A 25007-nucleotide genomic window follows, 5' to 3' on the forward strand; every position below is an offset into this window, starting at 1 on the left:
AAATCAATCTGTGTTGTTTAGGCCACCCAGTCTGTGGCCCTGTGTCATGGCAGCACTAGGAGACTAACACAGTCCCCTAAAACACAGAGTAGAGCTAAGAGCTTAGTGCGAGCAGAGCGGGTCTCCCCACCACCTTGCCAGACACTCTACATGGTGTCTGTCCCCAAAGACCACAGGCCCCAGGGGGAAGGAGGCCCATCCCCTGGCCAGCTGTCAGGGAGAGAGGACAGGAGCACAGGACAGGTTGATCTGATGTCCGAGTGTAAATCTTCCTGAGTGGAATGTGGTCTATCTGTTTCCCGCTGCCCCTGTCCTGACATACAGATACATGCTTCTCCCAGCTGACTCGAGCCCTGCTGTGGATGGGCCTGGACCAGACACGTAGGGTCACTTCTAACGGAGGCCCTGCTATGTGCCAGGCATCATGCCAAGCCCTTTGCATGCATCATCTTGTTAAAGCTACGCAGCAAGCTAAGAGCTTGCTATTGTCATCACCCCAGCTTTACAGCTTCGGAATCAGAGGCTCGGGGGTGAGGCGGCTTGCCCTAGCCTGTAAGTGACGCAGCTCAGGAGCCAGGCCTGTGTGCTTCACCATGAGGGTAGGTCACGGAGGCGCCTGTGACTGCTGGGCCCCCCACCCGGGAGGTGAGCTGCTGGCCCACCTTGTCAATGGACGCCTTGAGGAAATTGTCCAGCAAGAGACGGGCTTCGGCCAGGGAGCAGGAACTGATGACCACCGATGTGTCCGTGGAGTCCAGCTCCTCCTACGATGGGGAGGTAGAGATCCCTTGTCACTGAGACTGTCCCCCACCCCCCTCATCCCTTCTGCCTCCGCCCAGGCCAGGCCAGGCCCTGTGGGCACCTTGGTCTCCTCCAGCTGCACGATGGTGGCCTGGCAGTCGGTGATGCTGTCGTTGATGTAGTCAATGTTGGCTGCCAGCACCTCGATCTCCTCCGCCAGCTCCTGCAGCCCCTTCTCCTCCTCTGGGCTCTCAGCCTGCAGCCGCTCCCGCTTCCTCCGCAGCGCCTCCTGCAGGAGGAACAGCTCCTCCCTTTTCTGCAGGGAGGGTGATGGAGGACAAGCCTCAGGTTGCTGCTCAGCGCTGCCCACAGCTCCCCCCAGGTGGGGTCCCTGGGTCCCCCTGCACCTCCGGATTCCAGAGCAGGCACAAGGAGTGAGCGGAATGGGGATGAGAAGGTCTGATGAGCCGGAGGAGTCAGAAGTGGCAGAGGACAGGCGGAGGAGTGCAGACGGGAAGGAAGGGGAGACGGGAGCCCCAGGCTCCTTGTGGTCAGGCCCACCTTGATGAGCCGCTCCATGTCAGCCTCCAGGTTGACGATGGTCATCCTCTGCATGACGATGTCAATGATCCTCCGCTCCAGGGACTGCCACTTGAGCCTGGCAGCCTTACTGAAGCTCTGGCTGGCCCCCTTCTTCTGGAACTTCTTTCTGGGAGACAGAGGCGAAGGAAATTGGTTGGGAACACTCCCTTTCTACATTTCCCTCCCCCCCACCCCAGGTTCTCTATAGTATTTTGTAATTAAACAATGTTAATAATATGTTCTTTTGGGGGCAAATGCATGTTTTTTATCATTTTATTTCATCATCAAAAGTGTACTCTTTAATCCCCATCCCCCCACCACCTGGAAGGGAGCACTCTCAGCCTCTGTAGCTCCGTGGTCCCCCTCAGCCCTGAGCCGACGGCCATGGGGACCCGTCACAGGACCACACTTCCCCTGAGCTTGCCTCTCTCTGCTCCTGCCCCCTTATTTCTGCCCGCTCTGCCCACGGAAGCCAGGGTACCGCCCGCCCGGCTCACCTGGCGGGGCGGGTGCCATTGACGGCAGGCGCGGGGTGGTCCCCCAAGAAGTGATTGATTTTGCGGTTCCACTGGCGCACGATGCTGGAGACAGAACGGGCCCCTGATTCGGCCTCAGACGAGGTGGTACTGGCTGACACCTCAGCGCCCGAGTCCAGCATGGGTGGCTTCGGTCCTGCACGCCCCGCCACCCTCTCAGACATGGGCTTGGCCAGGCGCCTCAGTGCAGAAACCTGTGGCCAAGAAAAGAGGAACCCAGTGAGCAGGGCACCCGGGGACCTGTGAAAAGGCCCAAATTGGGGGGGGGGGGGGAGGGAGGGGCCGGAAAGGGAGACTACAGGAGCTGCTCCATCCAGCGTGAACTTGGGACTGAGAAAGAGCCAAGGGCTCTCTGTTTGATATGAAATGAATACAAGAGACTTCCACCTTTTGAATTAAGGTCTCAGGCCTTTGGGACCAGAGCCTGCAGCCTGCCTTCAGGCCTCGGCCCTCTTGCTGAGCAAGGCCCTACAGCAGGCCTCGCACAGGCTCTGCTCCATCGTGTTTGCTGAGAGAAAAGGGAGAGCCAGGGCCACTGCCAGGGGGCACTTGTTCCCTCCCGGCTCTGGAGGAACTCAGGAGAAGGGGAACTGTGTCTCGCTCACCTCCTGGGTTTTCCTCCTCAGGACCATTTCCTGCTGCCGCTTCTGGGACTCCAGAGCTCGGATCTGAAACTGTGGGTGACAGAAGGGGGTTGGGGGTCCACACTTCAGCCCCGCAGCCTGGTCTGCCCACCTCTGTAGGTGACGGCCTGGCTTTCGGGCTGATTCCTGTGTAGCCAAAACTTATTGACAAAAGCGGACACGGAGTCTGGTTCCCCTTCCCGGAGGTCACAGTGCAGACCCTTCTCTCCGTGCAGGCAATTCCCTGAGCCTCTTCTCCACTGCACAGCAAGGGATCCGGGACTAGAGGGCTCGGGGCTGGACGCTGCACAGTTCCGGCTCTGGATTGCTGGTGACCCTGGGCAGGGTCCTGCCATCTGGGGCTCGGGTACCCCATGCCCTGCGCCCCCCACCCCCAGACACTAGAGGGGCTGGACCAGAAGCCTGCCGTGCCCTGGCCCTTCCATGCCCTGCTGTGGGAACCGAGGGGCAGCCAGGCACACAGGGAGGCTGAGGGTCCCCAAGGGCTGCCCCGCACCTCCTGTCGCCGCTGTTCCTTCTTGAGCTGAGCAATCTCCCGGTTCCTCTTAGTCTCCACCAGCCGCCGCCGCTGCTGCTCTTCACGCATCTGCTTCATCAGGGCCACCTGGGACGGGCAGGCATGGCAGGGGTGAGAGGGTCTGGGCAGTGGGGGGCCCATACCCTCCAGGGAGCAACTGGCTCTGGGGATGTTGGGCAGGGGTGGTGGCCCGGGGCTCAGGGGTCTGCCCCTCCTCTTCTGTGGGAGTTGAAGCTGCCCCATGCCTGGGCAAGCTGCCAGCCCAGATGTGCAGGTGCAATGACTCTGCCAGGTCTAATCCTGGCCCCCCACTTCCAAATGTCACAGCTCTTGGTGGCTTTTACCCAAACCCGGGTCCTGGGTCTGGCCCCTGGAGACCCAGCCCAGGTTGCTGGAGGGAGGTAATCCTACCTGGGTGGGGCACATTCCTCTCTCCCACTGACAACTGAGCTGCAGACAGGGCTGAGGTGGGGGTCAAGGCCACATATCAGGGCCAGGCTCCCAGTGACAACAATAAAAGCCACCACCATTTATCGAGAACATGCAATACGCCAGACGCTGTTCTTGTGACAGTCACATGAGAGAGGCATTACCATTCTCGTTTTATAAATAAGGAAGTGAGCCCCAGAGAGACCAATGACTGCGTCATAAAACTGGTAATGAACGGTCAGAGTTTTGGCCCCGGTCATTTTGTCCCCAAACTCCAGCTGTTACTCTAGCCCCAGGGAGGACCGCATGCCAGTTCAGAGCAAAGCCAGTGATCAAAGCTTGGAAAGCCTAGAACCTGGGGTTGTCAGAGCTGTGGCAAAGGCACAGAGAGCATCATCATAGTGGCCAGAGATGACCCAACATGATAGGGAGCTTGTGCCTGGGATCTCGCGGCATCCGCCCCCTCCTGCCAAGTGCTGGTGGCCAAAGAAGGACAGGGCAATGTACACAGGGTTTTAGACACTTTCCAAGTGACAGGGTAATGAAAGTCACACAGAGCTTGATCCTTCTCTGCCACTGAGGCCTCAGACATCTCCAGGAATGTCACCAGCCTGCAGTGCCCTGAGGACAGTCTTGAGTGGAAATGGCATGGGAGGGAAGGAAGGAGGTTCCAAGGGGGCTGGGGGCTGGCGAGGTTGGCTTCTCCCTCAGAGGGCAGGCCCTGCAGGGGTGAATCTATAGAGGAAGGCTGGCAGCTGCTGGGTCTTCAAGGTCAAGAATGAGTTTTTTCCCAAAGAACTGGCATTGAGCAGACAGCCCCAGGCTGACCTGAGAACATGTTAGAAGCATGTTAGAAGCTGTGTGCAAACCTGAGACGGCACCTGCTGGGGTCAGGGGTCAGAGGTTTCCTGGGGAAGAACTGTGTACCCCTAGACAGAAGCCCACCCACCCAACTTCACATGTGTGGCCAAGTTGCACAGAGGGGAAGGTCTCAGAAGGGGCAGGCATATCCCAGGCACATGGCAGTGCGGACATGGGTCACAGTGCCTGAGACCAGCATTGCTCTGTACATCTGAAGTAGGAGGCATTGTCTCATCTCCCAGGGGACCCTGGGGACCGTGGACCCCACACGGGTTCAATTCTGTGAATCACACTGCAGCTGAACCGAGGCGGGAGGGTTCTTAGACACTGGCTGTCATGGCATCAGGTTAGAACCCGAGGTTGCTGCACCATCTGTCCTTCTAACAGAACCCTGGGCCCTGCTGGGGCACCCCTGGAAGGTTCTTTTCTACCTCTAGCCAGGGCTCATGAGAGCACAGTTAGATGGGCAGATCTGGGCAGCTGGCTGAAGGGCCCTGACAATCCTGAGACTGAAATGCAGGAAGACTGGTGGGTCCTCGGCCCTTCGGATATCCTGGACATCATATTATTTCGCCAGGCTTCCCTTACGAGGCTCTATCTAGGGTCACCCCAGCTAGGATGTGCACTGGCCAGCTCAGGCTGCAGGGGCGTTAGCCAGTGAGCCTCCAGGGAGACACAGAGTGAGGACAAAGATACACCGCCCAGGAGCGCCTACACAACACAAACCTTGATGGGTGCGCTGCTTCCCCCAGGGAAAAACCAAGGCCCCCTGGTCACTCCCTTCTACACCACCAGAGGGCACTCCTTGGGACCAGGTCAGGCCAGCCAACCTGAGTAAAGCAACAGCCTGGCCAGGCTGATGGAGCCCCTGGATCTGTGGCCCAGCTGAGGCTGGAGACAGAGCGTGCCCGGGAGAGGTGGCCAGGACTACCCGATGGCTCAGAGCCCACCTCCTCTCAGAATGCATCACTAGCGCATGGCCTCTTTCCTCTGCACGCAGGTCAACACGTGAGTCAGCGGTGAGGCCACAGTTACTGACGGCTCCCCAAGTCCATACTGCTGTCCCATCAGCCTGAAGCACCTTTGGTGCTCCCATTTCTGAGGCCAGCCCTCCACAGCTTGCTGGGACGGCTGCCAATGCCAGGTTTTGCGAGGGGGTCTAGCTTCAGGGCCTGGCCCAGGGCTGGGGAGAGCTGGAATGCATGAGGGGCTAAGGGCCAGGGTAGGACAGCAGGGCCAGGAAGGCCAGGGGGAGGGAGGACACGAAGGGAGCGTGGAGGTGCCGGGCCGCAGGCCAGAACAAGAACACACTCAGACACCGGAGGCAGAAGACCTGAGCCAAGAAACCAGAACTTCAGGGGCAGACTCCAGGCCCCAGAGACTAAGTACTCTGGGTGACGGCAAAGTGGAAAAGGCACCATGCCACACAGGACTCGAGCTGGCTTGGGAGGCAGAGAAGTGAGTTTGAATCCCAGCGCTAACTCTGGGTAGCTGGAAGGGACCTCTCTGAGCCTCACTTTCCCATGCACGAAATGGGAATAATAATAGGGCCTCCTTCATGAGGTTCTCCTGAGTACTTAGTATGCTCATGCATGTTAGACCACTAGCCTAGAGCCTGACCACAGTAAGCATTCAGACAACAGTAATGATTATTATCACTGTAGGCCAAGGCCCAGCACACGGGCGATCCTTCACATGTACTTGGGAGGATTGGGGGCAACTGTGGCGCAGTTTCCTACCACAGGGGGCAGTGTTGAGCAGCGTCCCGCGAGTTCCTTCCCCGCCCCTCTACTGGGAGAGGTGGCTTCACCCTGCACCGTGAACCCGGCTCAGATGACAGTGTCCAGGGCCAGGACGGGCTTGAATTACTCAATGCTGTGCGTCGGGAAGATTTCCACGCTGATCGCTATGGTTATTTTTAACACAGTAAGTGGATTCTAAGAGGACGTCACACGGCCACCCCTCAGCCCTGCTGCTCACCCCCTCGGCCCCTACCTTGGCCTTCTTCATCTCAGCCACCTCGGCCTGCAGCTTCTTCAGCTCCCTCTCATAGCGGGACTGGTTTTTGAGCAGCCGCGCGTGCTCCTTCTGTGCGGCCTGCAGCTTCTGCAAATCTCGGTTCATCTCCCGCAGCCTCTTCTCATAGTCCGCCTTGATCTTGTTGGCCTTCTCCTCCGTGTAGCACTCCATGGTGCCTGAGAGCAGCAAGAGGCGGCTGTTAGTGCTGTGTCAGCTTTGGGCTCAGATGGTGGGCGGTGGGGGGCGGGAGCGGGAGCCCGGGTTCTAGTCTCACTGCGGGACCCTGAGCAAGTCACACGCTTCTGTGCGCCTGTTTCTTATTTAAACAATGAGGGGATCAGACTGGAAGATGCCAAGTCCCCTTCCTGCTCTGACTTTCTACTGGACCTGGAGGGGGTGTCTGCATCTCGAGACCTCTGAGCCTCCTGGGAGGGTCCTGTGGGCCACTCCTGCTGGCTTGGCTCTGACCCATAACTGGAGGAAAGAACCAGGCCAGTGGGAAGGAAAGAGCTAGTAAGAAGACAGTGATGCGGGCCAGAGCAGAAGGAATAAACTGATTTCTCTACCCTTGACCTTTGCTGCCCGGAATGCCCACAGGCGTCCCCTTGGGGATGTGCAGCAGATACTTCAAACTTAACAGGCACAAGACCAGACTCCCAATCTCTGTCCCCCTCACCCCAGCAGGCTTCCCCTTCTCAGTAGATGCCATCACCATCCTTCCAGAAGCTTGAACCCTGGAGACACTTTTGGCTCACCTTACGTCTTCTACCCAGTCAACAAAAGCTTTTTTCTCTACCTAAAAAATGGATCCAGAACTGGACCACTCCTCAAGCCCATGTTGTCTAAATCCTCTTTCACCACAGTTATTTATTTCTTCTTCGCTGTCTTTATTTATTTCTTTGCTTTTTTTGCCCCAATGATTCACCAGAATCTTTTGTAACAGTTTCTAATTAGTCTCAAGCTACCACTTTCATTCCCCTCCACGTCAGCCAGAGTGTTCTTCTCAAAATGCTTTTAAAATCTACATCACATCGCTCTCTCCAAACACCACACCCTCCCATCTCCCTCAGAGAATAAAGCAAGGTCCTTCCAGTGACGGACACGACCTGGTCCCGTCTTTCTTGTCTCATCTCTTGCCACTTGCCCCCTTTCACCGTGTTCCAGCTGTCTGTCCCTTGTCGTTCCACCAACATGCCAGGCACACTCCCACTTCAGGGCCTTGGCATCTTCTGTTCTCTGCCTGGAATGCTCAGCCCTGTGCTCATTCTGCGCTGGCACTCTCTCACCTCCTTCAAGTCTGCTCAGATGTCACCTCCTCCGTGAAGTCTTCCATGACCATCCTTTATAAAACTCTAACCCGCTCCCCAACACTCCCTGACCTCCTTCCCTGCTGTATATTTTTTTCTTGGTACTTATCAGCATCGGACATGTCACCCACTCTGTTTACTTATCGTATTTACGTCTGTCTCTGCCCATCAGAATGTACACTTCGTGATGCAGGGATTTTGCTCACCCCAATATCTCTAGGACCTAGAACAATGTCAGCTCTATAAGACAGAGTCAACAAATGTTTGCTGAATCAGTGGATTAATGAGTGAAACAGTAATTGAATGAATTACTGCTAAAAAGCAGTATAAAGAAGACAGAATGTGACAAGTAGGTTTGTAAATAGGTTCAAAGGAAAATGCTCCAGGAACTGAATGCAGAAAAAAAGCTGAGGAGCATCAGGTCCATGTGCCTAGGGAAATAAAGGATTCTAATACCAAAGATGCCAATAAAAGAATAATAAATGTAAAATGTAGCATGAAACTAGGGTTAGACCTCAGACATTGATGACAGTGGGTCAAAGGGCACAGTCCACGGGTCAGAAGCCCTTGCTCAGGAGACCAGGTAAATCCCACAGGTGCCAGCTGCTGGGCGGGGCTTGTGACAGTGGAGGGAGGGGCCTCAGGGGAAAGCGAGGGCAGGGTGGTGGCCTCACTGAGGTTCTGCAGCACGCGGTCTCGCTCCAGCTGTGTGTCTCGGATCTTGTTCTGCAGGAGAATCAGCTTCTCCTCATACTGGTGCTTGAGAGTCTGCAGCCGCCGCTGGCTGTTCTCCAGCTCGTCGATCAGTTTCTGCTTGATCTCGATCTCGCACGTCAGGTCGGCCAGGTCTGCCTGGAAGTTCACCTCTGTGGGGGCAGAGACAGGCTCGATCCAGTTCCAGGGGCTTAGGGCCGGATGGGGGCACTGGGGCTTTCCTTTGGTCAGCCGCGCCCAGTTAGCGAGCAGAGGCTGGAGGGAATAAGTCCCATGGTGGGTAGGGGCTGCCGGATGGGGTGACACATTTGAAGACCAGCCTCAGAAATTCGAGGCTGGCCCAGGAGCTGGGGGCGGGGGGTGGTCTAGGCATCCCACCACCCCTGTTGTGCCCCAGAGGCCAACGTCTACCTGTCATAGATGGCATGGGACGCAGCCGGGGTGGAGGAGGAAGGCTGTGGGTCAGGAAATGGCAGCAGGGCAGAGCTGACAGGGTGGGTGCCCCCACTTAGAGGAGTGGGTTTTGGCACCGGCCAGACCTACATTCAAGGCCTGGTTCTGCATCTGCCACGCAGGGGCGGGGGGGCGAGGAGAGGGTGAAGTCACTAGATGCCTCTGAGCTTGCGGGGGGAGGGGCTCCTAACATCTATGCACAGGGTTGTAGTGAGAACTGAACAACCCAGGCCAAAGGTCAGCAGTTCCCGGCATATAATGAGCGTTGCCATCCTTAATCACTACTATTGTCTTTGTTGATGGTGGTGGTGGTGATGGCGATATCACGTCTGGGAGTTCCGGGCGCTGGACATCCACACTCTTTGAGAACTCAGTTAAGGCCTGACCCCCTTAAGAGGGGCCTGACCTCCCCTTCCCCCGCCCCCCTCGGGGCATCTGGCTCAGGGACTTGAGTCTGGAAGGTCCGCGCAGTTTCTCTGGGCCCAGGGCTGACGGGCAGCCCGCCCCGTGCACCTACTACTCCGCGTGTCGCTTCCCCCTGCCCCAGCCTGGGCACACGCACCCTTCTCATCAGGGTCTGAGTCCGAGTCCACCAGGCTCTCCTCACTGCCCGAGTCCTCGTCTTCATCCTCACGCCCCTCCTCCTCCTCACAGCCACTCTCGTCTCGCTCTTCCTCCTCCTGGGCACCAAGCACCATTAGGGGAGGCCCGCGGACCCTCCTCACTCAGGCTGGGCCTGGCCTCGGGGAGGGGAGTCCAGAAGCAGAGGGAGTCTGGACAATGCCCCAGGCGTGTCAAGACGGTGGGGAACGGGGCAGACCAGGCTCAGGGCCCCTTGTGCCCACCCCCAGTCCTGAAAGAGTACCACCCGACTCCCCCAGCAGCCTGAGCAGAGCCCCTTGGGGACAGCCTCCCCACCTGGCCTCACCCGTTTGGAATGAGGTGGGGGGCTGAGGGATGGAGAATGCCAGGGCAACCGGTCAGCCATACAAGGAAGCTCCGGGATCAACTCAACCGGAGGCAGACCTAAGCCCCTCTCCCATCCTGCCAAGGTAGCCATGGGGACCCCTCTGCTCAGTAGGGACGCAGGAGTGAGCACGTAGAGGGGAGGGGACAGGGACAGTCCCTCACCTCCTCAGCTTCATTCTCGTCGGTCTCCTCACTGTTTTCCTGTTGGAGTTTTGCCCTCTTTTTGAAGGCCTCCTTCTCTGGACTGCCCAGGAGTGAAGGGTAGGCCAGGTTAGCTTTGAGCGTGTGGTGGGGGGTGGTAGGGGTAGGATAGGGCAGGAGGATGGGGCTGGGTTCCTGTTCTGCAGAGAATGTGGCTGCTCTTCTCTACCCCCAGTCTAGAATTAACCCTGGGTAATCTCCACCCTCCCTCTCCCCGGGGGAAGGTGCAGCATTAGAGAAAGGAGAGTGGCTTCTGCCCAAAAGCCTGAGCAAAAGTGCTCAGAGACTTCCCAAGTAGCCCTGGGGCAGCTCCCCGCTAAACACAGGCAGGTGGCAGGGCTCCTGCAGAGCCCACCAGGACATGGGGGCTCCCCACTCACCTCTTTCTCCGCTGCCTGACCTCCTTCTTCTTGAGCCGCTCCAGGTCCTGCTTGGCCCTGCGGATCACCTCAGAGGCATCCTCCATGGAGCTGGCCGGGCTGCCCCCAAAGGCGGGAGCCCCCGGAGATGCACCCAGCGAGTAGGGGCTCCGAGCTGAGGCCCGAGACAGGCTGCGGCGCAGGGACTCATTCATGGCCTCGCTCTCCAGGAGCTTCGTCCTGCGTGGGGAGAGTAAGTGGTCGGGGCCAGGTGAGCTGACATCGCCCTGGGCTCTGGACCAGCCCAGGCCCTCTGCTGTTCCCAGATATGCTGGGGCTCACTCACCGCAGCTCCTCAATCTCCCGGATGTAGTTCTGGATCAGAGCACCAATGGCCTCATTGCCATCACCTGGAGGGGGAAGGGGGCAAGGAGAGGGCAATAAAGAAGACAAGGAAGGGTAAGGACTTGCGGCTCAAAGCTGGTGGTCTTTTTTTTTTTTTTAATTTTTTTTTTAATGTTTATTTATTTCTGAGACAGAGAGAGACAGAGCATGAACGGGGGAGGGCCAGAGAGAGAGGGAGACACAGAATTAGAAGCAGGCTCCAGGCTCTGAGCCATCAGCCCAGAGCCCGACGCGGGGCTCGAACTCATGGACCGTGAGATCGTGACCTGAGCTGAAGTCGCCCAACCGACTGAGCCACCCAGGTGCCCCAAAGCTGGTGGTCTTGTACCTGTGCGTCTGGTAGGACAGCACACACAGACCTTTCCCAAAAAGGAATCCACATCAAAGAAAGATGTGTACATGTGCACAGATATACACAAGCACTGTTGGTAAAAGCACGAAATCGGAAACAACCGAGGGCCATCCGCAGGCGCTGCTGCCGATGATCGGCACATATGGAACACTGTACAGCTTAAAAGAATGAAGTAGATTTATATGTTTAATAAAAGATCTCCAAAGCATAAGGCTAAGTGAAAATGGGAAGTCATAGGACAACACATACGATCTCACATACAGAAAAAAGGCAGTATATATTCACACACACATATGTGTGTACGTCCATATGAATACATAGCCACACTTGGAGCAAAGGTATGGGAAAATATGGGAAAATGTGCCCAGAGCTACCTCTAAGAAGTAGAGAAGACACGGAATGGAGACTTCAGTGAGAAGGGATTTTAACCTCTACTTTATGCATGCATGTTAAGCAAGGAAGACGTATTCATGTATTACTTGTGTCGTAAAAAAAGGTTTAAAATCAATTGGAGGGGCTCCTTGGTGGCTCAGTCGGTTAAACGTCCGACTTCAGCTCAGGTCATGATCTCACGGTTCGTGGGTTTGAGCCCCGCATTGGGATCTGTGCTGACAGCTCAGAGCCTGAAGCCTGCTTCGGAATCTATGTCTCCCTCTCTCTCTGCTCATGCTCTGTCTCTCTCTCAAAAATAAATAGACATTAAACAATTTTTTTAAAGTAATAAATAAAAAAACAAATAAAATCAATTGGAAAAAAATGCTTAAATGCATCGATCTGTGTGTGGATTGGTCGGCTAGCCCAGCCTCCCTAATGTCCTAGGGTGGGTATGGGGAGAAGGAGCCCCAGCCTGTTGGTGTCCGAGCTGGCCTGGTGCACCCCAACTTACCGGCCTTGGCGAGGAGCAGATTGGCCTCCTGGCTCATGAGATGGGTGACGCGGTTGTTGATGGCATCGATGGCCTCCTGCATGGCCTTTACCCGCAGACGCAGCGCCCCATTCTCCTTCTGCAGCATGGCATTCTCCCGGAACAGGTCACTGTAGCCCTCGGCACCGTCCTCTCCGATCACCCTCTTGCCCTGGGAGGAGGGGCAGGCAGGGGGTGGTCAGGTGCCAGAGCACGTAGTGCGGGGAGGGGTTGATGATGCACATAGCAGTGCTGCTGGTCTCCCCCTGCCTCACGTTTTCTAAAACATAGCTCCTGTCTCCCAATACTCTCCTTGACAGCCAGAAAGTCCAAATTCTATAGCCAGCCATTCCAAGCCTCCCCTAATCCTACCTTGCCTTACCTTTCCAGCACCTACCTTCATATCACCATAAGTGCTAACCCGAGGGCCAAAACCTCAAAGGGCCCAGGCAGTTGGCATATATGAGTAAATTAGTCTGGGTACAAGACAACAGGGAGTGGTGGGGACTGGAGCTAACAGAGTCACAGACTCAGTCTAAAAGGGGGCAGCAATATGCTACCCCAGCCAACTTAGTGCTCTATGTTATTAGATCTTCAACTTTTTCAGGAAAAACTGAAATTTCCTGATTTTCAGAAAGGCAGACAACAAAGCTGTATTCTTTTAAAAAAAAGGGCAAGCCAAACCAAAACCCATTCGTGTACCAGATGCAAGCCACGGGCTACTAGGCAGCCACTGATTTTGCCTCAGTCATGTGGAATTAGACACTTCCCCAAGAAGCACCCATTTTTTCCATCTCTGTTCCTTTGCACATGGCTCGTTTGCATCCTAGAATGCCTGGTCCACTTGCTTTTGATGATATCTCATTCACTTTTCAAAATCCATATAAAAGGCCCCCGTCTCCATGCGGCCTTCCCTGACTGACCACCTGAGCGAGTAGGGCCAGCTCTCTCCCCTGCCCTGCCCCCAGGCACACTGGGCTACTCGTGCGGTCCCCATCAATTCTTCTGTACCAAAGTCTAGGAGTCTCATCTGGTCCAACGTAGCCTTTTCAGCGGACATGAAAACACCCAGCAGGGCGTCCATCCTGTGCTTAAGAGCTATGCAACAGAAGCTGAGTTCCCTCCTTTCTCTTAGTATGCTAAAACCCCGGGGGCTCTGACCGTGCTCACTTCACCCGGGGAAACCCCCTGTGCACACCGGCACAGAGCCGATACTCAGGACGTGGTGGGGACAGGGTGGGGAGGTGGTGGCAGGGTGCGAGGGACGCTGAAGAACAAGGGCCCGCCACGCCCAGGAGTGCGCTCACCGCCTTGTACTCCATTAGCTCCATCTGTAGGCGCGCGATCTCGGCCCGCAGAGCGCTGATCTGCTGGCTCGTCTTGTCCTGGTTCACCACCACCTTGTTCTTGATGTTGCGGGCCCGATTGGCGTACTTGAGCGTGTTGAGCGTCTCCATGAAGTCCCGGTCTGAGGGGCTCACACAGGCAATCATGATGGTCTGGCTGGGAGGGTGCAGTAGGAGAGTGAGGTTTGAGGGGCACAGCCAGGACCCCAGAAGCATCGCCTCAGGGCGCAGCTCCCAACCCATTCCTCTACTGCCCTAAGGCCCTAAGGCCCTGGGCATTCACCAGGGCAGAACCTGGGATGTGGGGCTCCGGACCACCTGGCCAAGGGCTTCCTTCCAACGGTGGTAACCCACAGTGAAGGCGGCTGGCAGGTTGTGATATGTCACCGCCAGTCACAGCTCTGTGTCTGCCTAGTAGTTCCCATCCATTACCCCATTTGGGCTCTGTCACTTTGAGACCATCTCTCCCGGTTGCACAGACAAAGAAGCTGAGTCTGACCATGTTGGCTAGAGGTCATACGGCATCTTGAGGCTCCTGTCTCCCAAGCCCGCAGCCCACAGTGGGAAGGCCTCCTCATCCACAAGGTCCTCATGAATCAAACCCTCACATCGATATTCTCCAGGAGGTTCCTGCCTACTCTGCCCCTTCCCTGGATGTTGGCTATAGGGTACCTGTTGCCTCCCAGCGAGTCCTGGAGGAGCCGGGTGAGCTTGGAGTCCCTGTAGGGCACGTGCACCACCTTCTTGCTCTGGTCCCCCAACGCGCTGATCACGTTGCCCAAGGCCAGCTGCGGGAGACAGACCCTGGCACTTGGGAGGCACTCAGAGAGAGAGGGAGTCGGGACAAGACAGCCCCAAGCCATCTGTACCTGCCTCGATGACCCAGCAGCCCTCAAGCTCCCTCAGAGGGTCTCCAGGCAGATGTGATCATTTGGTGAAATCAGGAACTGGGGCAAGAGTGAGGGTGAAGGACCAAGGGCCTCACAGTAGTGACATATGGGTGCCCTGGGCCGCAACCAACAAGAGGCCCAAGGAGGACGGGGCAGCCATGGGCCATAGGGTCTGGAGAGGGGCTGAGACTGAGCTGTGCCAGCTGCTGGGGCTGGTGACCCGCCGCATGTGCCTACCAGGCCGCAGTTGATGGAGATGCCCTCCTTGGCCCGCTCGCCAGTGGCCCCCGTCCGCTTCAGCCGCTCTGAGCCGGCCAGGTCCACAAAGTGAAACTTAGCAGTGAGCGTCTCATACTCACTTGTGGGAGCCGTGCCCTCAGGAAGCCCAGTCACAGCCTCATTCACCTGCAGCAGAAGCCGGCGTCTGAGTCACCTGGCCTTCGCCCCACCTTGCTGCTCCTCCGCTCTCAGCCCTCGTCCTTCAGTACTACTGCCTGGGGCGCTGTGGGGCCGAGAGCCAGGGAGGCTGCAGGCGCCTCTCCCCTTGCACAGGCAGAGCATCTGGCAATGTGCACAGTAATTGCACATGCCCGATTCTCATGCAATCTTCAAAACCATAGAGGCATGGGGCGCCTGGGTGGCTCAGTCGGTTGAGCGTCCGACTTCAGCTCAGGTCACGATCTCACGGTCTGTGAGTCCGTGAGTTCGAGCCCCGCGTCGGGCTCTGGGCTGATGGCTCAGAGCCTGGAGCCTGCTTCCGATTCTGTGTCTCCCTCTCTCTCTGCCCCTCCCCTGTTCATGCTCTATCTCTCTCTGTCTCAAAAATAAATAAACGTTAAAAAATTTAAAAAAAACAAAAAAAACACAAAAAAAACCCATAGAGGCATGGTTACCCCATTGTACAGGTGGGTAACTGAGGCTTAAGGAAAACGAAAAAGAAGAATCAACAAGCGGCAGAGGCAAACCCAGATTTGCTAGTTTCAGATCCACAGCTCCTTCCTCATTTTGCCCTCCTGAGAAGCCCCCATAATGCGCCAGCCCCCGGGCCTCTGCGGGCTCCTTACTGGGTCGGGCTGGGTGCACACTCGCATCTGGCACACGTGGATGGTGAAGATGGCGTGTGAGCGGGAGCTCTGCACGTTCATCTGGGTGCTGGCCGTGGTGCGGGACAGGGCCCCCTGCTTCAGGCACTGGATCAGCTGGGGAGGGAGGCATACGTGAGGACAGCAGACCAGCTACGCAGTCGGCCCCTGCCTGTCCCGGACCTTTAGTGGACACTCACCTCCTCCTGGGAGGTGATGAGGCGGGAAGTGACGCCCGTGGTGTAGATGCCACCGTTCCCGTCCTCGTGGATCTTGATGTTGGACCTGCGGTGGCGGGCGTCAGGGTCACGGGTGCTATCAAACAGGTCAAGGATCTCCTCGTTGTAGAGCTGGGCAGGGGCAGAAACAGCTGCTGGGTTCACGTGGCACATAGTGTGGAGCCCCAAGGGGCTTTCCCATGTTTGTAAATCAGCTCCATTTTGCAGATATAGAAACTGAGGCTCTGGGAAGTGAACCTGTCAACGCTGGTTCCCTCTAGGTTCTAGATTCCATGATCTTTCTCCTGAACAGGTATGGGGGGGCAGCTGGGTCCTGGGAAGAACTATATTGAGGTTTTGTTTCCACTGCCCAAGCAACCAGCATTCAGCAGTTTTCAGTCTTGGCAAGGGACTAATGACCTAAAGGGGACAAGGGGACTCAACGTCCTAGATGTAAATGAGGAAGATATGAAGATTTGGGCAGATCCTATTATGTTTGTTACTAGGCTAGGAAAGGGGGTAGGGACGTGGTTTCAGATGAGGGAGGGAAAGGCAGAGCTCAGTAGAGACTGATGGTCCCTGGGAGTTGAGGTGACGACTACCTCCCAATGGGGAAGGAATGTGGGCATGGAGAGCATGCCCTTGGGGCCTGGCATCCTGGGGAGGGCCTGCAGAGACCACTGGGAGAGGTGACCTGGCCAGGAGCAGTCACCTTATTTTACATGCTCTCAATCTTGGAGATTCCTGTGCTTGGAATCCCTGCAGGGAAAGCTTCACCTGCTGAAGGGTTGGCCTATTCTCCAGGCGGGGCGGGGCTGGGGGTGGGGGCTGGGGGATGGGAAAAGGGACAGGGCAGCTTGGTCAGCAGCCAACAGAATCCTGTGGGGGAGGGGCAGACGGCAGCCCTCTGACATCCGAGGCTTTGATGCCTTAAAGAAACAGAAATACTCCACAGGAAGGGGAAGGGGAAACGGAAGGGACTGGTGCAGAGGTGGGTGCCATGGTGTCTGTCTGTCTGTTGAGACAGGCGCACCATCATTTAACCCCTTGTGGTTCCCCCTTTGGCATGAGTTTTCTAGGAACTGCCCTACTCGTTGGGGATTCCCATGGCAATAGGATAGAAGAAAGAAGAAAACAAAGAGATGGAAAAGCTTATAGAGATACACAGCCGTAGGACACACACACACACACACACACACACACACACACACACAGAGACAGTCAATTTATCAGAAGCAAAAAGTCCAGAAGGACAAAGAAAAACTCTCACATCTAAAATACAGGGTCCTCTAAGGGGAAAGTAGTCGCTCTGAGTGCCCAGGAGGGAGAAGCAGTGGTGCGGTGGGCAGGGTGGGCCATGGAAGACCTACAGAGGTCTGGAGCCACATCCCTCCCTCAGAGGACAACCTGGGTACAGTCAGAGTCCAGGGCAGCTCCATACCCAGCAAATGCCCCAGTGCCAGGGGTTGGGGGGATCTATGGGTTGGAGCTTCAGATGCTGAGAACTGAAGGCACCTGGTTCAAGTGTCCTAAAGGAGGTGCCTGGTCAAGTCAGGCACCTATGAGCAGTACCCAGGTATACCTGCTTCCTCAGACACCCCCTTCTGAGAGGCCCCTTTATAGGCCGAAGATCCCTCCCTCCATCCCCAAAACCCCCAGATGCCAAAATCCTGGCCCTGACACACTGACATTCTCCCAGAGAGAGGCAGGAACTATTGCAAAGAAAAGCTCCTTCTGTTGGACCTTCCTGGCCTGGGGTCAGACAAGACTCAGAGGGTCAGGAAGGACCTCGGGCAGAAAGGGATAGGGCAGGCGCTCTGAGACTGGGGAGAAACCTGGCAGAGCCGAGGAGTTCTCACTATGTGCCAGGCATATGCTTCCGTGTCATCCTTACAAAACTCGTAAGGAAATAGATATTATAGCCACCATTGTGCAGTGGTGACATGATGTGCCCCAGGTTACACAGCTAGTAAGCGTCAGAGCTGAGAATCCGTCAGGGTTTGAAGAGATCTTAAAGGTTCTCATTGACTCAACCCCCTTCTTCTTTTTTTTGTGTTCATTTATTTTTGAGAGAGAGAGAGCGAGAGCGAGAGTAGGCTAGGGGCAGAGAGAGGGGAGACACAGAAACCGAAGCAGACTCTAGGCTCTGAGCTGTCAGCACAGAGCCCAACGCAGGGCTCGAACCCACAAACCGTGACATCATGACCTGAGCTGAAGTCGGACGCTTAACTGACTGAGCCACCCAGATGCCCCGACTGAAGCCCTTTCTGATACAGGAAACCACTTAAGAGTGTCCTACCAAGTGGTTTTCTGGCTCTTGCTTGGATACTTCCAGCAGCAGGATATTTATCAACTCTAGATGCTGCCACGGCTTCCTAGGCTCATTCCACTGTCCTGGGGGTAAGCCCAGCTTCCATGGTCTTGCTGTCCCCCAAGTCTCCCTCCTGCCAACCCTACGAGGCCACAGTACCTCCAGGAACTGAGCGCTGACTTTGAACTCAGGCCCAGCCACACCCTGCTCCTGTGCCCGCCGTTTCCGCTCAGCAATGCCCCCAAAGAGGTGTGCGATGGCCCTCGGAATGATGCCTTGCTCCTCCTCTGATGTTGCCGTGTCGAAGCCAGTGCCCATAGTGTACGTCTTCCCGGCCCCTGTCTGCACCCGCAAAGATGGAAGGAGGTGTTAGACAGCACCCTCTGGGGGACATCAGCAAGCCCTGGACCCCAGGCCGGGCAGAATTCCTTACGATTCACCTCCCAACCCAGGTCACCTGTCCCTCCTGGCCCCTCCCTCCTCCCGCAGCCACACCCTGTGGAAGTCTCCTCTGACAGCCTCCCTCCCATAGCTAGCCAGGCTGCAGCATCCTCAGACAACAGATGAAACCATGGCTCCACTGCCACTGCTCTGAGGGGCAGGGCTCTCTCTTCCACCGGGTGGGGTGATGGGGGTCAGAATGGCCCTTGGTGGGAGTGGAGGCGGCTTACCTGCCCATAGGCCAGCACTGTGGCATTGTAGCCCTCGAAACAGCCCTCGATGAGCTTGCTCACACAGGTCGAATAGATCTGTTCCTGCCAGGTGTCCAGGTCGAAGACAAAGTCATAGGTGAAGGCCTTGTCCTTCCCCAGAAGGACCTGGGGCTCCCCCGGGGTGACAGAAGTGCAGATGTGACAGCCCTCAATCTTCTCCTTTGACAGCTGGGGCCGAATCCTGCCGGGGACGGGGAGAGCCCCAGGTCGGACCCAGCCGGCAGGGGAGTGCTGTGGCCCCCTGCTCCCCCTCACCTGCCTGCCAAGCCTCCCCTTCCCCCAGACCCTCCCACAGCCCCCACAAACTGGAGGAGAAGGAAGGAAGCTTAGGAGCCTCCCCAGAGGATGGAGGCAACTTTTGTAATAATACCACAATAGTAATAATAATATCAATATTATATCAAATATAATATCAATATCAGTAAAAATATCACCAAACACTTATTGAGCAGTTGCTAATACTTATTGAGCACTGTATATATTGGATCTGTGTTAAAAGTATTTTACCTAAATGAGTTTATGTCTTCTTCACTATAAATCTGTGAGGTGTGTATCTGCCTGATTTTACAGATGTGAAAACTGAGGCCGAGGGACTTGAAGTGACTTGCCTAAGGTTGTCCAGTGGGATATGACAGAACCAAACCCACGTCTGACATTAAAGCACACACTCCTGATTGAGCGGAGAGCCCTAGAATTAGTGTCCCGCAGATCAGGAAGAGAAGACAGCTTGCCCCCTGCTGGGGAGGTAAGGCTCAGCACCAGGGTGGGGACCGGAGGGACAGGCCTGGCTGCTCCCCTTAGGACTGAATTAAAGAGCAAACCTGAGCCTCTGCCAAGGCCTGCAGGGGCTGCAACAGTCCTCCAGCTGCAGAGCCCCCTCTCAGATGCCAGAGCCTGGCGGAACATTCTTAGGCACCAGCTCTGGTTCCTCTCCAGGAGCCAAGGGGGACAGGCCAAACACAGCCCTGACAGAGCAGGCCAAGTCAAAAGTCCGCTGAGAAGGGCAGAGACCTCTAGAAGGGATACTAGGCCTGCCACAGGCCTGGATCCCAATCCCAGATCCTGCTGGGATCCCTTATAATGAGGAAGAAAAGTGGCACCAGGGCTGGGTGGGAGCCAGCCACAGATAGGGCTATCTCCATCCAGCCACCTCTTCTCCCTCTTCCAAGCAGCCATTGCCATGGCAAGGTCCCCATGGCAACCAAGTGTGAGTCAGTGAGCATGCGCTGTAGGGACTGGCAGAAAAGCACTTCCCAAATGCCTAAAGTAAAAGGGGGGTGGGTTAGGCGCTGTCGCTCATGGGCTCACACAAGCCAGCCCTATCAGCCAGGCGCTTACAATGAGCTGCTTGTCAGGCTCCCTTTTCCAAAGCCAACATTTACCAAGAGAAGAAAAGAATGAGCGGGCCAGGCCAGCATGCATCCAGGCCCAGGCAGGGGCGCCTAGCCACAGAGCCAGGGCCACCAAGTCACCATCCTGTCCCTTCTAGGGCTGCCCCGGCCCCCAAGGCCCACTCAGAGCTGCAGGCCAGGGGAGATGCTCCCGTCAGCCTGTTGCCTGCACTTTGCTGCCAGAGGGTCAAAGGGGACTGGGAGGAGGCAGGGTAGCTCCCTGGGGGAGGGTGTGGGGAAGTTAGCTACACTAGGCCCAGTCCGCACCACAGATGGTGGCCTGGGTTTTCTTCAGAAGTGTTTTCCCTTAGGCGTCAACAGGTTCTCATAGGCCAGCGGCTCTCCCCTCGCCGAGGCTGCCGGCAATGGAAGGTTACCACCTTCGTCCACCCTATCCAGCTGTTCCAGGTCAAGTCGAAATTAGAACTCAGCTTCCCAGTCTCCCCACTGAACTGTTTTCTGACTGAGAAGGGAGCAGCTGATACTCGCTCATCCTGTCTAGACGTGCAGACTAGCACTTGACCCACACCAGGAGGAGGACTGGGCCAGCGATTCTACCTCGGCCACTAAGGGTGGCACTTGACACACGCATTCACACTCACTCTATGCCAGGGGGTGTCTAAGCATGGACATTTACTACCTCTTGATCGTCAAGAGAACATCCGAGGTGAATACCGCCATCCCCATTTGTAGAGGAGGAAACATGATGCCCGGCTAGTCACAGACAGCGAGGAGCAGAGTGGGGGTTCGAACCATGGGTGTGCACGGCCTCTTCAACACTTCCGTGCTGTGCTGCGGTGTCAGTAAGGGCAGGGCTCAGCGGGCCGGGGTGGGGGAAGAGTGGCTCAGGTACACAGGGAGACAGATAGCACCTCCAGAGGAGGGGAGTGCCACTGCTCACAAGGCACCGGGTAGGTCCCTGGGACTCTGGCCCTCAGACCTGGCTCTGCCCCTGGGCCCGTGGGACCCAGGACCAAACACTTACTGCCCAGGGCGTCCAGATGTTCCCAGGTGAGCCCAGGGGCTGGCCTGGGAAGGCTCCGAGGAGTTTCTAGCATTGCTGGCCAGCACTAACTCCGGAAGACACCCTCCCTACAATGTGGGCTGCTTGTGATAGGATTTCTGGATCCAATTCAAATACCATTTAATTACTCCAGGCAGATGGCACTGCTGATGATTGGAGGAAATCGAATCAGGATCCCTGGAGACAGTGAGAGCAGGGGAGGGGGAGCAGCAGCCCTGCCTGTCAGGGCCCATCAGTGGGGGGGGGGGGGGGGGGGCAGTTTCTCCTTCAACGACCAGTCCCCAGAACACTGGGGAGCCCACCTGCCAAGAACAAGAGAGCTAGCAGAAGAGCAGTCTGGGAAAGAGGATGTGGAAGAGGGGTTCCAGAATTTGGGGTCCAGGAATTATGGAGTCAGTGAGGCATTCCCCTTGGGGTCCTTATCCTGGGATGTGAGGCCCAGCACATCTTGATGTGGGGGTCCTCTGAGGCCAAGACAGCCAGCCAGCCCCAGGGTGGCTCCCTGTAGGCACCAGGGTGCTTTGCAGGGTGCAGATGGTGAGCAATGTTACTCAGAGAAAAGGGTACCAGCGGAGGACAGAGGACATGGGCTCAGAAAGAGTCACTAACTCCCAAAGCAACTGACCCAGAAGAGGGAGACAGTGTTGGTCCTAGGAATGGGACTTGAATGGGTAGCTAGAGGTGGAAGCAAAAGAGAATTAAGATTTTATATATGCTAGCTGGGCCAGGCACCCGCCACAGACTAGCTCACTTGAGTGATGCAATGAGCTAGGGATTTCAATGCCCATTTTCCAGAGAGGAAAGTTGAGGCTTGAAGTGGTTAGGTCACACACAGAGTAAATACAGTGAAGTTGGGTACCAATTTCTGCTCTGCTTGACTATGAAGCCTGCAGTCTGTTCTGCTTCTCCAGCTACCTCCTGCCCGGGGAAACTCTCAATCCCCAAATCAATAGATAAGCTTCCTCCCACAGCACCACCATTAGAGCCAGGGAGGCGCTCTGGAAGGAATCCTGCTACATCTATCTGCTCGTGCATGCCCCTGGCCAGGCACCAGGCTGGCCCTGCCTTCAGGGCTTGCAATCCAGCAGGGGCAGACATTGTGTCTCAGCTGTCTGGGGGTTCACTCCTCACCACCCAGTGTAGCATTCAAACCTACATCCCACAGGTAGGAGACCTGAGGGCTGGGAGATAGAGTCCGAGGTCCTTGACAAGGCTCGGCCCCCACTCTCTTCTTATTCGTGAGCCCCTGCTTCCTCCTGTGTCACCTAGAAGATCGCTTCCCAGTTTTAACTTTCTAAGAACTCCATCACCTTCCCCTCCAGCAGCCTCCCCTCCTGGCCCCACCCTGGGTGAGGTCACTTCTATGGGCTGCCCTTAGCCAACTCCACCCTGCCCTGCCCCAGATAAAGGGAAGGAGGAGGCTTTCTAGTTACTGCAGGGTGGAAGGGATAGGAGTCAGGCACAGCCCTGTTCCTCTTGGCGGGCATGGGAGGGGGCATCGGGGATGGAAACCAATTTCTAGGGTCTTCCAAGTAAACTACAGACTCCAGGAGCTGTGGACCAGATCCAGGACTAGGATGAGGTGAGTGAGGTATTCGCCACAAATGCAAAAGTTAAGGGGGTATGAAAAAACTCAGTAATCAAGATAAACTATAATTTAATGCAATCTTTGAGAAACTCCAATCGCAGACAATGGCCCGCGGGGCCAGCTCTGCGTTTGTGGACCACACGTCCAATGTCATTTCTGTCCGGGAACCACTAGAAGCGCACCCAGGGAGCCCCTCACCCCAGGCCCTACCCCTACAAAGCCTCGCTCCATCCCTTCTCAAGGTCCGGGCAGGGAGGGAAGGGGGCGGGCCGGACAGCCCCGCGCAGAAAGGCTCCCGGAACCTCCCGGAACAGAGCCGGGTCTATTCGCCGCTTGGCAACCCGCAGACCGAGCGGCGGTGGGAGCGGGCGCGAGAGCGAAGAGAAAGGGCCCAGGGCTTTTCAGAGGCAGGATCTGGCACGGGCGCGTGGCCGCTGGGCTTCCTCTGCTCACAATTGAGCAGGGACTGGTGTGATGTGGGAGGGTATTTAAATATCCTTCCCCCACCGCCGGAGAGATGTGCACCGGCCGAGGGACGCGCAGGCGGCTCGGGGCCGGGCCCCCACCCGTCGGTGCCCACGGCGGCGGCGGCGGGACAAAGGCCGCGAACCCGAGCCCGGAGCTGCGGGAAGAGCTGAGCTCAGCGGTTCCTCAGCTCTTTGGGAAGCCAGGAGGACGGGGCGGAAGGGGAGGACAGAGGAGACCGGGAGGAGGCAGGCCCCGGGCGAGGGGGTGGGGGGAAGGGGGATGCTGAGAGACTGCCAAGGAGAAAAGCTCCCTCGGCAAAGGGTAGCTTGCCCGGAGCCCCCACACCCTGCCCCCTGGCTTAGGAGGGGGAGGATGAGGCTAGCTCCTCTCGCCCCCGCCCCTTCCTCAGTGACATCACACAGAGCCAGCCAATCACCACCCCCCCCAGGGGCTCCGCCCAGTGACCTTGGGCTCCTAAGGGTTGGCTCCGCATCTCAGGTGAAATTAGTCCCACCCCATCAGCTGGCTAGGGCCCTTCCCTGGGCTCTTAACTTGAATTGCCCCCCAGTTAGGAGCTCAGTCCCCCGAGCTCTTAAGGGTGCAGCCCCAGGTTCTTTCTATTTGAAGAGCCTCGTCACTGAGAGGTAACAGCCGGTGATATTAAAATAACTAATCAAGAACTAACTGTTCCAGAGTGCTAGAAAATTCTTACAATTGTATGGTCTGTGATTCCTGACACCTTTCTTTGCTGGCACCTGGAACCCCTTTACATCGCCGCTTACTCAACTCCTCCAGTTAGCAACAACCACCATACTATGGGGCAAGACTGCCTCTTTGCTGGACACTGTACCCACAATGCTTTTGCACATTAGATCATTCTTCATCCTAATGCCCCTAATTTACAAATGAGACTTCAGAGGAAATTAGCTGGGCTCAAGGTCACATAGCTAATAAAGAACAAGCTCTTCTAGGAAGAATACCTTTACTAGCCATCAGCCCCAAAGATTCAGTCCAGGAGGAGAGCTGGAGAGTACTAGTATGTTAGCAGCTATGCTTGTGAGTAATTTGCACTCTGGGGACTTCCAGGCTGGGAGACACCCTCCCGCCAGGCTCTGCCTCAAACACTTGGAGAAGAACCAGGGTCTTGGACTGGAATCACCCCTCAGATGGCCGAAATAACCAGCATAAGTAGTCCCTCTGGAAGAGACCCCAGGGGGAATAAGCCTATCTGCTTTTATCTTCTATAGGACCCTTAATGCCCTTCTGGAATCCTGAAAAGCAGTCCCCAGAGGCTAGTGGAACAGCCTGGGGAGAAATGCAGAAACGAGGAAGTTCATCGCCTGGTCTCTAGGTGTGCTGCCCTCAAGCCTGAGATTGGGCAGATGCCACGACCTCCCTTCTGCCCAGCCCCAAGCGGTCTGCCTGGCTCCAACCACAGGGCAGCACGGGTAAACTGGAACTGAGCTGTTGTGTGCAAGTGTGGGTGGGGGGCAGGGAGCACAGAAAAGAGCACTGGGACTCCTAGTCTGCCTGGCACACGGAGTCACTTAGCCATGCTGTGACCTGCTGGGGACCAGCTCTTCTTCAGCAGTGACAGAGCCAGATCAAAGGGGACCTCAGCTACAGCAGGAGGGATTTAGATAAGTTAGCAAAAAGAACTTCCTGCCTGCAAAGATTGTTAAGCCCCGGAAAGGGGAGCCTGGGAGTCTGTGGAATCTTTTTGCTCCGAAATCATAGTCACTGGTATCACTGTGGCTTCTTCCGTGCCATGTCTGATAAGGACAAACAAACCCTAACATTTTTTGAGAACCTATGTGTCAAGCTCATTTACATACATGAACACATGTAATGTGTTAGGACCACCCTGTGAAGCAAGGGCCATTCCCCCCCCCCCATTTTACTGAGGCTCAGAAGGTGAAATTTCACAAGCCCAAAGTCACACAATTCATAATGGTGGAAATGAAATTCAAACCAAAGCTGACT

At 56.2% G+C, this 25007-nt stretch overlaps 1 protein-coding gene across 4 annotated transcripts in view; it reads right to left on the reverse strand.

Annotated features, from left to right (window-relative positions):
* Positions 1-25007, reverse strand: part of KIF21B (kinesin family member 21B) — a 50556-nt gene that overhangs the window by 18145 nt on the left and 7404 nt on the right. For all 4 annotated transcript variants that reach the window (XR_009613620.3, XR_009613619.3, XM_060644058.3 and 1 more), the window contains exons 2-21: positions 18512-18734; positions 18000-18182; positions 15512-15661; positions 15294-15428; positions 14467-14634; positions 14012-14127; positions 13301-13496; positions 11976-12165; positions 10679-10742; positions 10354-10572; positions 9935-10016; positions 9366-9483; positions 8311-8502; positions 6306-6505; positions 3000-3107; positions 2465-2533; positions 1821-2053; positions 1303-1450; positions 863-1057; positions 663-764 (exon numbers count right to left, since the gene is read on the reverse strand). Coding sequence is in view for 2 of the 4 variants with exons in the window: in XM_060644058.3 (XP_060500041.1) it covers positions 663-764; positions 863-1057; positions 1303-1450; positions 1821-2053; positions 2465-2533; positions 3000-3107; positions 6306-6505; positions 8311-8502; positions 9366-9483; positions 9935-10016; positions 10354-10572; positions 10679-10742; positions 11976-12165; positions 13301-13496; positions 14012-14127; positions 14467-14634; positions 15294-15428; positions 15512-15661; positions 18000-18182; positions 18512-18734 (3091 nt within the window). In the remaining 2 variants the exon portion in view is untranslated. The remainder of the gene's footprint in view (positions 1-662; positions 765-862; positions 1058-1302; positions 1451-1820; positions 2054-2464; positions 2534-2999; positions 3108-6305; positions 6506-8310; positions 8503-9365; positions 9484-9934; positions 10017-10353; positions 10573-10678; positions 10743-11975; positions 12166-13300; positions 13497-14011; positions 14128-14466; positions 14635-15293; positions 15429-15511; positions 15662-17999; positions 18183-18511; positions 18735-25007) is intronic.

Source organism: Panthera onca, chromosome F1 (assembly GCF_046562875.1).
Source record: "Panthera onca isolate mPanOnc1 chromosome F1, mPanOnc1 haplotype 2, whole genome shotgun sequence".
Classification (NCBI taxonomy): Eukaryota; Metazoa; Chordata; class Mammalia; order Carnivora; family Felidae; genus Panthera; species Panthera onca.